Source organism: Alosa alosa, chromosome 22 (assembly GCF_017589495.1).
Source record: "Alosa alosa isolate M-15738 ecotype Scorff River chromosome 22, AALO_Geno_1.1, whole genome shotgun sequence".
NCBI lineage: Eukaryota > Metazoa > Chordata > Actinopteri > Clupeiformes > Clupeidae > Alosa > Alosa alosa.
The window spans coordinates 460,936-475,009 of NC_063210.1; the positions used below are offsets into that span (position 1 = coordinate 460,936).

At 41.1% G+C, this 14,074-nt stretch overlaps 1 protein-coding gene across 1 annotated transcript in view; it reads right to left on the reverse strand.

Annotated features, from left to right (window-relative positions):
* Positions 1-14,074, reverse strand: part of LOC125287565 (inactive carboxypeptidase-like protein X2) — a gene marked incomplete in the record, with an annotated part of 196,546 nt that overhangs the window by 156,346 nt on the left and 26,126 nt on the right. Inside the window, 1 exon segment of the mRNA XM_048233475.1 lies at positions 5,496-5,635. Coding sequence (XP_048089432.1) covers positions 5,496-5,635 — 140 coding nt within the window.

Genomic DNA, 14,074 nt, shown 5'->3' on the forward strand with positions numbered 1-14,074 from the left:
ACAGTTTGTGTGCAGGGTGGGTTGTATCCTTGACAATCATTAGTGCTTGCTTGGGTGAGGCGGGTGGTGTAAATGTCCTGCAGGGAGGGGAGTGGTGCTCCAATGATCCTCTTAGCTGTGTTAACAGTGCGCTGGAGGGTCTTCCTGTTCTGATCTGTGCAGCTTCCGCCCCACACTGTGATGCTGCTGGAGACGATGCTCTCAATGGTCCCTCTGTAGAATGTAGTCATGACAGGAGGCGTGGCACTTGCCTTCTTCAATTTGCGCAAGTAGAGGCGCTGCTGGGCTTTCTTCGCCAGTGATGCTGTGTTGGTGGTCCAGGAGAGGTCGTCGCTGATGTGTACCCCCAGAAATGTTGTGCTGCTCACTCTCTCCACAGCATCTCCGTCGATGGACAGTGGTGGCAGTTGTTTGTGGCCTCTCTGAAAGTTGACAACAATCTCCTTGGTCTTGCTGACATTTAGCAGGAGGTTGTTGTCTTTGCACCATTTAGCCAGCAGGTCTACTTCTTCTCTGTAGTGAGCCTCATCGCCCTTAGTGATGAGGCCCACCAGTGTTGTGTCGTCCGCAAACTTCACCAGATGGTTGGAGCTGTGAGTGGTTGTACAGTCATGTGTTAGCAGTGTGAAGAGCAGGGGGCTGAGCACACACCCTTGAGGGGCCCCCGTGCTCAGGGTCAGAGTGCTTGAAGTGTTGTCCCCGACACGTACTGCTTGTGGTCTCTGCAACAGGAAGTCCAGCAGCCAGTTGCAGAGGGAGGTACTGAATCCTAGCTTGTCCAGTTTGCTGATGAGTTGTTGTGGTATTATGGTATTGAATGCTGAACTGAAGTCTATGAACAGCATTCTCACATATGAGTCTTTATTGTCTAAGTGGGTGAGGGCTGGATGGAGGGCAGAGCAGATTGCATCCTCCGTGGATCGTTTGGCTCGGTATGCAAACTGGAAGGGGTCCAGGGTGGGGGGTAGGGTGGCTTTGATGTGTGACATGACTAGCCGTTCGAAGCACTTCATGATTATGGGCGTGAGTGCTACAGGACGGTAGTCATTGAAGCATGATGGTGATGATTTCTTTGGCACCGTTATCCCTTACTTATATGATTACACTTATATGATTTCACCACAGATGAAATGTATTCATCTGTGGTGCACTGAAAGCATTTCACTTTTATAAGGAAATTAATCAACATTGAGAAAAACCTTCAAAGTTGTGGTAAAAAAAATATGACAAGCATAAATATAAATATGCCAATGGACTTCTTGTGGTCAATAAACATAAAATAGACACCACATCCTCATTTGTAGCGCAAAACACTTTTTTGGACAGAGGCCATATTGAATTTAGGGAATTTGGGGGGTCCTGATATACTCAATCATAAATGTAAGTATTCCTATGGGTTTCTCATGGCCAAAAAAAGTAAAATAGACATCAAGTTTGTATTTGTATCTCATCTGGCTTAAAAGCTATATATAGCTGAATCCCTTTCAGGCAGCGGCCATATTAGATTTGGCCGCCATCTAGGTCGCTTGGATGCCCTGGCATTTCAGTATGCCCTCAGCTACATCTGTGTCAATTTCGTGTTTGTAGATGAATTTGCACGAACAATGGGGTGTAAGGCCCCAAACTACAGCCAAAACTGCTTTTTTGGACAGCGGCCATATTGGAATTAAAGGAATAAGGGGTCCAGATGTACTGGGTCATAAATATTAACATCCTATGTGTTTCCCATGATCAATTAAGCTGAAAAAGATATCAAGTTTGCATTTGTAACTCATGTGGTTCAAAAGTTATAGCCGGAACCCTTTTCGGACAGCGGCCATATTGGATTTGGCCGCCATCTTGGCCCCAAGGGTCGTTGACTCCAGCGCCCTAGCTAAATCATTTCAGTATGACCTGAGCTACATTTGTGCCAAATTAGGTGCTTTTAGAAGAATTTGTAAGAAAATGTGCTTAAGGCCCCCCACTATTATGCATTATGGTTTGTATAATATTGTTTTATTTCCATTAGGCTGTTGCTTAATTTGACATTATTGTTTATTATTGATATTCTCCTTAATATAGTCTTACCATGTCATTGCTTTTTTAATATTATTGATTGAATGGACACTATTGTTTCTTATTGCTTTTCCCATTTTGCATTGCATTTTCATTGCTTATTTTATTAGGCTATTTATTGAATTTGACATTGTTGTTTATTATTGCTATTCTCCTTATTATAGTTTGACCAACATTCTAATCTGCTCCCTGTTATATTTTAGATATTATGTTGTTTTTTGTATGTGTGTGTCACTTTGGACAAAGGCGTCTGCAAAGTCCCATAACCATGGCACAATTACAGATTCAGAATAATTCAGAACAATTTCTTCATTCATATAATTTGGGAATGAGAGTGCCCAAAAAAATTAATCCCTCTGCAGTAACATTTTGTCACCACCTCAGCGTGGTATTTGCACCATGTCAATCCTCACATACTGCCATTCCCTAATGTTATCAGTAAAGCTGTTTAGATAGATAGATAGATAGATAGTATATAATATAAAATACACAACTAAGCAATAAGGACAGTAGAACAGTGAAACATGTGTGCTCACATATTCTGGTTTTCAGTTCACGTTTGGTTTATAAGTATAAGTATATATACTTTTTTGATCCTGTGAGGGAAATTTGGTCTCTGCATTTAACTCAATCAGTGAATTAGTGAAACACAAACAGCACACAGTGAACACACAGTGAGGTGAAGCACACACTAATCCCGGGGCAGTGAGCTGCCTGCTACAATGGCGGCGCTCAGGGAGCAGGTGAGGGGTTAGGTGCCTTGCTCAAGGGCACTTCAGCCGCAGCCCACTGGTCGGGGCTCGAACCGGCAACCCTCCGGTTACAAGTCCAGAGTGCTAACCAGTGGGCCACGGCTGCCCCCAAATTGTCAACGTCAGCGAGTCTAATGGAATCAAAAAAGTTTACCTGAAATTAAGTGTTGGGTCTTCTATTCGCGGACCCTGATTCTGAAGGGGAATATCTGCCTTCAGAAAATGACGGTGATTCGTTTAGTGAGGCTTCAGATGCGTCCCTGCCTTGCAATGATGCAGCTGGACAAAGTGAGAGTTTACTCCATAGTTTAGCTTACACCAAGCACAAACGTTGAATCGTTTGCCCTATGTCACTGGTGGGAATAATGTTTCACGGGTTCGGAGTGTTCATCGGGAAGTTAGCAGGGTGTTAGTGGTGTGGCGAACGAGGCTGGAGGTAGCCTAATGTCCATAGCGCTAGCTTCTGTCTTCTGAACGTGTGCCTCTCCGCAATCGCGGCGACAGTAACGTGGTTGAGCCTTTGTCTAATGCCACTGGGTATGTTAGACGAGGTCAAGTGCTCATAGGACAGTTAGGGGGAACGTAGAGGCAGTGTGGGGAGTCGCAATGAGAATGACAGTAGGCCTAGTCCGAGCTGGGCGCAAATTCTCTCCCACTCGACGCCTTGGCCAGGCAGATCTGGCCATGCTGCTCGCAACAGGAGCAGAGGTGGTGACATGGGGCAGGAGAGCCATTAGGCCATGCATAGTCTATCACAAGATGATGGGAATGCCGGCCCTGTATGGATAGGATATGGATATGGATAGTCATTATCTCTACAGCAAAAGGCCTGCTACATGAAAAAAAATGGTCAGCCATTTGTTAGTAATGATTTACACTGTTTGATTATCTATTTCCCTGACCATTTAGGACATGTGTTCTTTTTTGTGTGTTCATGTCCTTGTGATGTGTGTGTCTTTGTCAGCTAAGAAAAAAACAACAAAAAAACATCAACAAAAACAACAAAAAGAAAACAAATACTAACATTGTCTCTTGTCTTGTCTCGTCATCTCACTCCTGATCTGTGCCTTGCCGTGGCAAGTGAGCTTTTGAACTAAACAGGTCTTGTCTACTTGTGTTTGTGTGTCATCTGAATAATATATATGTGCCCCATACATGGAATCAGAGTGCCTACTGTATGTAGTAAATGGAAAATCTCTACAGCAAAAGGCCAGCCTACCGCTACATGCATTTGGTTTGTTTCTGCCATTTATTAGTAATGATTTATACAGTTTGTTTACTACTTACTATTTACCTGAGCATTCAGTATTGTGCAATATAGCATACAGAAGGTGAGGGACATTTTGGGGGAAAAGAAGTGGTGCATTTTATCATTCAAACATGCAACTTTTCATGAAAATTCTATAATCCAAGATGGCCCCCCCATATGACGTCATAATATGCAAATTAGATATAAACATTTAATCTCTACATAAACTTTGGGTCATCCTTAATATTTCTCTAATTTACAGAAAGTCTCTATCTCTTATCACTTTTAAGATATAGCCTTTTGAAATGAAGATGTCAAAATCGAACGTTTCGAAAAAAAAACCTCTGGCGCCTAAAGGGTTAAGAGCCTGATCTGCAGGCGACTAGTTGGCTATTTTTAGGTCACCGTGTTGGCGAGCACCATGTTGGAGACCCCTGCTTTAGCCTATAGCCTTGTATTCTGTAAGGTCTACTGTTTATTTTGATGAGTGAAGAGTTTGTGATATATTCCACTGAGAAGAATGGGTGTGGAGATGGGTGCAGAGCTGTATGCAGAATATAAATATGATTACATTTCATGTAAATTCAAAGTTAATTGTCTCGCGAACTGTTCATCACAGCAACTAGCATCATTTGAAAGCTGATTGTGAACATTCACATGATATGCATCTGTGATATTTGTGTGATAAGTACATTGTGAGCAGTTCAGCAAAGAATGGGTGTAAATTTGAACACACTCTGCGTCCGTTGGGTCCATAGGGTTGAGTCAATTTTGACAGCCATCACACGATAGACAATCAGATAGTGATCAGTTTTACAGTATACACAGGAGCAGAAGAGTTAGAAGATACTGCACTGACAACTTGATGCTGTCTATTGCCAGGCTATTTATAAATAATACGTGCTAACATGCATTGTGAACCCAGCCATCCTGTCTGCTTGTGATTCCTGCAAGAGTAGGACACACATACACACGCACACATAGAATGGCAGGAACTTTTTTTCACATGTTTGATTCACACCCCCAATGCACCCCAGACCTCCCACCCACCAATGTTGACACCATAGCTAAAGTCTTGCTTGGTATTATGTCGTCGTCAAAACATGGATAGATTTTGACATTTTCCTCCAGAGATGTTCTAACAGGATATTCCAATCTTCGATTGAAAACACCTAATAGCTGTGGGGTCTACAAAGAGAGACCAGAGGCAGTTTTGTTTGAATGGAATCCTTTGAGAACAGTGGCTAAGTTACCTGAACAAACTATGTTGGGGAAACAGTTAGATTTATATAAATTAGACTATATCGATCTTTAAAATCTTACAAGATTTATGTGTTGCATAATTGTACAGGTACAATAGAAACTGATACGACTGGCTCAGTGTGATTCCTCAGAAGATTAAGAGTGCAGGTCAGTTTTTTATAAATGAAGACACTCACGACCAAAGAGAACTCCGGCCTTGGGTTATCACCGCGGTAAACTTGGTAAGCCTGCGGGCATCCACCTCAAACCACTGCAGACGATCATTTCTTCCTGCACACCAGCCTCCATCATGGAATTCATCCTCATGCAGCCCAGTCTAGTGTAGTCAGTAAAACAAACACAAAGGGAAAAAAACAGCTCTGAAATCTACTCTTTCATCATAAGGTCCGGCAATTTCATCTTAAACCAGCATAAATCTCCCTTGAAAAGAAACATTTACATTTTTTAATTTAGCAGACACTTTTATACAAAGTCACTTACAAAATGAGATAGACCATTCAAGATACAATTCAAAAGAGACCAGGTAGGAATTTCAATTTCAATTTCAATTTAATTTCACTTATAGAGCGCCAAAACATTACACATGTCTCATGGCGCTTTACAGAGTGTTAAACATTCAGAGAGAGCCCATGAGTAACAGGTCAAGTCAAGTCAAGTCAAGTTTATTTATATAGCACATTTCATACACAGAGGTCATTCAATGTGCTTTACATAAACAAAACCAAACAATAATAACAAATAAAAGCATAGAAGGGCAATATAGTCAAAGAATAGTTAAAAGGTAAAGATCATAATAAAAAGAAAACATAAAACACAAGGTAAAATCATTTAAAATAAAGAATAATTAGTAAGCAAAACAAAGGCAAAAAGTAGTAAAAAAGTAATAAAAGACAAAGTAGAATAATTATCGAGGCAGATTCAGAAGTTGTAACTTCGGCACAGTTAGCAGAAAGCGTCTGAGAACAGTTTGGTCTTAAGTCTAGATTTAAAACTGGCTACAGTTGGGGCCTTTTTAATGTCATCCGAAAGTTGGTTCCACAGCTGAGCCGCATAGCAGTTTTTTCCATGTTTAGTCACCATGTTTAGTTCTAACTGTAGGTTTTACTAGCAGGTTTTTCACCTGGGACCTGAGAGGACGAGAAGGTGTGTAGTACTGCTGAAGCATGTCTGACAAGTATTTAGGTCCTGCTCCATTTACTGATTTATAAACAAGCAATAGTGCTTTAAAGTCAATTCTGTGACTTACTGGAAGCCAGTGCAAGGACTTAAGAATTGGAGTAATGTGGTCAGTTCTTTTAGTTTTTGTTAGAGTCCTAGCTGCTGCATTTTGTATCACCTAAAGCTGTTTAATAGTCTTTTTAGGAAGGCCTGTGAACAGTCCATTGCAGTAATCAACCCTGCTGGAGATAAATGCATGAATGAGTTTTTCTAAGTCATGTTTTCACATCAGCCCTCTGAGTTTGACAATATTTTTGAGGTGGTAAAAAGCTGATTTAGTTATCGCTTTCATGTGGCTGTTGAAATTTAGATCACTGTCAATTAATACACCAAGATTTTTAACAGTATCCTTTGCCTTCAACCCTTTTGTGTCAAGGAGAGTGGCAACCCTGAGTCTTTCCTCATTTTTACCAAATATAATTACTTCAGTTTTTTCTTTGTTCAGCTGAAGAAAATTTTGAGACATCCAGGTGTTGATTTGTTCTATACACTGACACATAGATTCAAGAGGACCATAGTTGTTTGGTGATAGAGCTAAGTAAATTTGTGTGTCATCTGCATAGCTATGATATGAAATCAAATTATTTTGAATGATTTGTCCAAGTGGGAGCATATAGAGGTTGAATAATAGTGGCCCCAAGATCGACCCCTGGGGAACACCACAGGTCAAGGACGTTGGTGTTGAGGTACAGTTTCCGATGGCAACAAAGAAGCTCCTTTCTTGTAGATATGATTTTAGCCAGCTGATAACTATGCCTGTAAATCCAACCCAGTGTTCTAGTCTGTGTAGTAAAATATTGTGATCAACAGTGTCAAATGCTGCACTAAGGTCCAGTAGCACTAGGACTGATGTTTTACCTGAATCTGTGTTGAGGCGTATGTCATTGGAAACTTTAATGAGAGCTGTTTCAGTGCTGTGATTTGCCCGAAAACCAGACTGAAAGTAATCAAAATACCCATTTGATGTTAGGAAGGTTTAATTGATTAAAGACTACTTTTTCAATAATTTTGCCAATAAAAGGTAGATTGGATATGGGCCTGTAATTGTTTAGCATGGAGGCATCCAGGTTATTCTTCTTGAGAAGTGGCTTTACAACAGCTGTTTTCAGTGACTTAGGAAAAGTGCCAGACAGCAGTGATACATTTACAATTTGAAGGACATCCGCCGCTATGAAGTGAAAAACAGTTTTGAAGAAATTGGTAGGCAGAGTGTCTAAGACACATGTGGAAGGGCTGAGATTCTGTACCGTTTTTCAAGTGTTTCAGAGTTCATCAAGCTGAACTCTGACATCAAGTTTAGTTTCCCTCTGTTTGTTGCTGGAAGTTCAGGTTGTTGAATTTGTAATTGAGCAGATATGTTGAGTCTGATTTTGTCAATTTTACCTTTAAAAAAAGATGAAAACTCATTGCATTTATTAGTTGAGAGAAGTTCAGGCGCTAATTGTAAGGGGGGATTTGTTAACTTATCAACAGTTGAAAATAGAATATGAGTGTTATTTGAACTTCTATTGATTATGTTAGAAAAGAAAGACTGTCTTGCTTTGCATATTTCAGAGTTATATGTGCGGAGCATCTCTTTATGGATTTCATAGTGGATCTGAAGTTTGTATTTACGCCATTTTCTTTCAGTCTTCCTACACTCTCTTTTTAGAAGTTTAACTGCTGGATTTTGCCTCCATGGTGCTTTCTGTTTGTCCTTAACTTTCTTGAATTGTAATGGAGCAATGTCATCCATAATGTTTGCCATTTTTGCATTAAAGGGATCAAATAAGTCTTCAGAGTCTGACAGTTGACTTGACTTTAGTGAAAGTGCTTGCTCAAAGAGAGCACTTGTCTGATCATTTATGATTCTCCTTTTTACCATCATAGCTGTGTTTTGAGTGTGTGGGGACAGACACATCAAATGATCAGATAAGGCCAGGTCTTTAACAGCTGTAGAGACATCGAGACCCTTTGTGATAACAAGGTCGAGGGTATGGCCGAGAGAGTGTGTTGGCCCCTGTACATGCTGTGTTAGGGAGAAAGTATCGATTAGTGCAATGAATTCCTTGGCATAATTGTTTTCAGGATTATCCACATGCAAGTTTAGATCCCCTGATATAATAAGACAGTCAAACTCTATGCAAACAACTGATAGCAGTTCACTTAGCTCTTCAAGAAAAACTTTAGCGGAATGTTTTGGAGGCCTGTAAATTGTCAGTAATAAAATCTGAGGAGAAGACTTAATGCATGCACACAGATATTCAAATGAAGTAAAGTCACCGAATGACGACTGATTGCACTGAAAAGACGTCTTGAAAATTGTGGCTATCCCCCCACCTCTTTTATTTGCTCTGGTAGCACTCAAGAAACTGAAGTTTGGGGGAGCTGATTCGATGAGAGTAGCAACACTGTTTGCTTGATCTAACCATGTCTCAGTTAAAAGTAAAAAAAATCAAGGTTGTGTGTGCAAATAGATAATAAATTAAGAATGATTTGTTTGAAAGAGATCTGATATTTAGGAGTGCTAGTTTTGCTGTAAGTGTTGGGGAAATATGATCCATGGGGGAAATCTGAGGTTGATGTGGTACGGGTAGGAGATTGGACTGGTTTACCCTATAAGCTCGATGCATTTGTGTTCTATTTCTTGTCAATACAGGAATAGAGAATGTCATGGGCTTACTGGGTCCCGGCATGTTCTCAAAACTACTGTCAGTATCATTTATATTGCAGGGACCCTGAGAATATCATGCAATACAGTCATCATATAATTGTCCCCTCCTGCTGCCATCTGTATTTTCCACTGCACATTCCATGCTATATGCCGGCTGAGAAAATGAACTAAGGGGTTGCTGCTGCTTAAGAGATCCTTCTAAACGGGGAGGGGGAGGACGAGGGGGTGGAGGTGCCCTTCACTTCTTTGGTGCTAATGATCTTGGGCAAGTAAAACTCTGTATGGCTACTGGTAGCAGTCTCTCCATTCTTGCAGGGAACATCATGTGCTTGGGTGGGGATGGTGATGGGTATTCAGGGGATCCTGTGGAGTTTGAGTGGGTGGTGGGATGAAGGGGTGGGATGGTGATGGGAGATTAGGGGGTTTGTGTGGCCTGGGGAGTTTGATTGGGTGGGGACGTGATTGGGTGTGGGTGGTGATGGGAAATCAAGGAGGTTGGGGTTGAAAATTGATCCAAAGTCTCCATCTGCCTGCTGAGGTTCTGGGAAGTTTGTTGCAGATGCTCCGCTTTCAGCATGTATTCCAGTAGTGTATTCCATGTTGTTGTGTCTTTGTGGTGACAAGGAGACGACAGAGGTGGGGAGGGGTATTGGTACTGGTGTTACAACATGACCCTTCCTTTCTGATATCCTCTCAGCAGCTTTGATAGGTGCTATCTCCTCATGCTCATCACATCCATTTGTTTGCTGAGATTCCAGGGAGTTTGACGCCAGTGATTGACTTTGAGTCATTTTAGCAGCACCCATTTTATCTTGTCCAGTGGACATGGCTTGGCATTGTTGAGCTGGTTGTTTATGTTTCTCCAAGGTCTGCATTTCAGTGGAGGCTAGCGGGTGGTTATCAGAGGGCCCCACAGCAGGGGAGGTTGGGCATATCTCTGTTTCAGCCTGTGCAGAGTGTTTTGGTTTAGCTGAGTTGTTGATGTCATCCGCTTGTTCCGTCTGTATGGCCACTGAGCGCTTATCAGAGGCTCGGCTCAAGGTTGGCAGAAAAAATGTTGGGTGCGGGGGAGAGAGGTGATAGTATTCGGTTAAGATCTTGGCCCCAGTCCAACTCAGCTCTGTGCTATTTGGTCTGAAGTATTCCCTGCGATTCCAAAAAGGTTAAAATTGTCAATAAAATTCATCCCAACTGAAAAGCATATGTTTGCGAGCCAGGTGTTTAAACTGAATAGTCTGGAAAATACAAAGCTTCCCTCTGCTGGGAGTGGGCCACTGATGAAAATTTGTATTCCAAGCTCATATAGGGCCGAGAAAAGTTCCTTGAAATCTTCTTTGACATACAGCTGTTCTCTGTAGATGTCATTTGCTCCAACATGCACAATGATGCTTTGATAGTTGCATATTTTGACACCAGTTCTGCAAGCTTGTTTTTTGTGTCAGACACTGAAGCATTTGGGAAACAACATACAATCATCCTTTCCCCATTTATATGTCTCACAGCAGAGTCGCCTAGAACGAGGGTTGTGGGATGAATAGGTGTCGAGTGCTGCTTCTTGTCTGTGCCCATCTTTCTATTGTTGTGGTTTGATCGCTGCCTGCTTTGGGTCTGTTCCTGGGAAATTCCTCTCTCCGTCCCGAGGCATTCAAATCTGTTCCATAGTGTTAGGGGCTGTGGGCTTCCCTTAGGACCACAAGCCCTGTAGTAGTTTGCTGATCTGTCTGTATTTCTGATACGAGGCCTGAAGTTAAAGGGGTGGTTCAGGATTTTGGACATAGGACCTCATTTCCAAGTAAGCAAGTGTGATATTTATCAGTGGAGACCGTTTTCAACACGTTTCATCCAGTCGTTCTAATTGCAGAGTTCGCAGGTGCTAGGCTAGCGCAAGTCAACGGTATGTGCTAGCCTGCCACTAAAAACAGTCTTACCTACTCCAAAGGACACTCGAGGCAAATTCCAGACAATCGATTTAAATGTCTGTGTTGATAGAATAGTGTAAGAAATACAACTACCCTCATGAGCGTTGCAATAGTTATACTTTGTTCCCTGAAGTTGGTAGTAGTCATTTTGCATCTCAGCGGCGGACTGATATTACCAAGGCTACTACTAGGTATCCCCATTGGAGTGCGCTTTACTGTTTACTTTTTGCCGCAGTACTACTAACTGGAGCAAGTATAATTCCGCCGCTGCTAAGACACTAGTCCCTCAAAATGTAATGCGATCGTTGAAATGCAAGGATAGAATAATGTTAGAAATAAAACTATCAATACAGACATTTACATCGACAGTCTGGCGTTATAATTTATTTGCCTTGGGTGTACTTTGGAGTGCGCTAGCCTAGCACCTGCGAACTCTGCAATTAGAACGACTGGATGAAACGTGTTGAAAACGGTCTCCACTGATAAATATCACACTTGCTTACTTGGAAATGAGGTCCTATGTCCAAAATCCTGAACCACCCCTTTAACATCTGAATTTACTGGTGTTGAGGTAATTACAGTTCTTGTATTACGTTTTTTGTTTTTTGGTCTGGCACCTTGCCTGTGCCAAGGCTCTGTACTCACATTTCCCTTTGTGAGGTCGATGCATTCATCTGCTCTATTAGCAGTGATATTACACTGCTGGGTTACATTCTCTGCATTTCCAGTAGTTGCTGTACTCACTTCATGAGATGCCTCTCGTAGTTCATCTGTCGTTGATGGAAGGGCATGCATCTTTGATTCCAAAGTAGAAATCTTCTGTTCTAGCTCAGTACATTTTCGGCATGATCTCCTGGGTCTCTGGTCGGAGGAGCGCATTTTGTTTTAATCCAACTTCAAGGTGAATTGCCGTTCAGTTTTTGCTCGTTGACTTGGCTGGCTCATTTAAAGTAAAAAACTAACCACTAAAGTTTCAGATTTAAATGTACTGGTTTCACTGTTTTTGCTAAACTAGCTTGTAAATGAAATAAAAGAATGAGAAAGAGTGGAAATTGCTAAAAGGATAGGTGAAGCAGGAGCAGTGTGAAATGCGTCCTACTCGCTTGAGTAGGACGCATTGAGTAGGAGAGAGCTTGAGTAGGAGAGAGAGAAACAAGGGCGAGAAAAAAAACTCCCCTAGAATTGGAGATACCTATAGGAAGAAACTTCGAGCAGATCCACGACTCAAGGGCCTAACCCATCTGCCTAGGGTCAGTTACAGGGCAGTAAGGTCTGTATACATGATAAATGAATTGGTTAGTAAGGTGTAGAGCAGGGGTCTCAAACTCTCGGCCCGCACCCGGCCCAATTCCAGCCCGCGACCTAATGTCAAAATATTAATGTAATTCAGCCCTTGAGGGTATTTTTAATTGCGACAAACAACAACACTGATTAAAATAGACCAATAGATCCAAGTACAGTGACAAATTCCATTTGTACTCTCCTCCACTAGTTGCTAGACATCCAGAGCTTCGATTCAAGCCCAAATTCGCTGCACAAAGTTTTCAGGAAATAGCCTACTCGTATTACAGGCGAGAAACACGAAGACGTGCATTTGTTTGTAATGACGCAGAAGCAATGCAGGCCATAATTTTGCACAAATTGAAGCAGAAATAGGCCGACATCAAATGTTGAAAAAACATTCACGTGTGATGAAGTCTTGGGTAGGCCATGTTATTCACCTATTCTGATTCTGAAGGAGAATATCTGCCTTTTGGAGATTATGATCGACTTTTGACAGTGATAGTCACGGTGCGTCTACGAACGGAGGTGCGTCTTTGCACATACGACGGTGTCCACTAATACCATGCTTATTTCGACCCTCTTCCCAACATAGCTGGAGGTGGCAGTGGTAATCGTGATGATGGTGTCCGTAATGCACATGGTACAGACAGCAGGGGTAATAAAAATAGGGCTCTGAAGAACTACAAAGTCACCCACGATAGGAACTGATTTGACCAGGCTACTTTATTGTAGGCCTAATAACGGTTTGTGGTTATAGGCTAGTAATAGTTCACTATTGTTGGTTTACATCTTAGGCCTACTGTTTTCCTGTTAATTTGTTATATGGGTAATATGACAAAAAAGAAAGTAAAGCTGCTGAAATATATTCAACATTCAGTATTTACTGAAAGGTGCATAATTTGAGGTGCTTGCCATCCAGTGGCAAATTAGATGGATACATTTACCCCCTTCATAAACTTTTGTTTATACTCAAAGATTTTTATATTTCCAGGACTTTATCTCTGACCACTTTCAAACCTTTTGAAATTTTGATGTCAAAATCCAATGGTGTTATTTTCTTGGCGACTAAAGTTTGCCATGCAGGTTAAATAAGTTATGAGAGGAAAATATTTTTATTTGGTGTGAAACACACACATACCTGTTTTTATGCTTTTTATTACAGTGCATGAAAATGCACCGTTCTGTTATCCGAAGTCTTCTTCTTCTTATTATTATTATTATTATTACAGTGCATGAAAATGCACTGTACTGTTCTTCCTAGGCAACAACTTCTTCTTATTACAGTGCATGAAAATGCACTGTACTGTTCTTCCTAGGCAACTTATTATTATTCCGCTTGTTAGCATGCTAGTTAGCATAGTTAACATAACTACTAAAAATGATTAGCTAGGTTAGCTAAGTCACATGGTTAACATAGTTAGCATGTTAGTTAGCATAGTTAGCATAACTACTAAAAATGATTAGCTAGGTTAGCTAAGTCTTATGGTTAGCATAGTTAACATTTTAACATTGTTAACATGCTAGTTAGCATAGTAACTGGGTTAGCATTATTATCTTTGTAAACATATTTGCAAACATTAGAGCCATTCCAACTGTCAGTTATCGTCAACTATCTACCTAAATAATTTAACCATTTAAAGTATCCACCTATTTAACTGTTCAGTCATTCCAACTATATTAA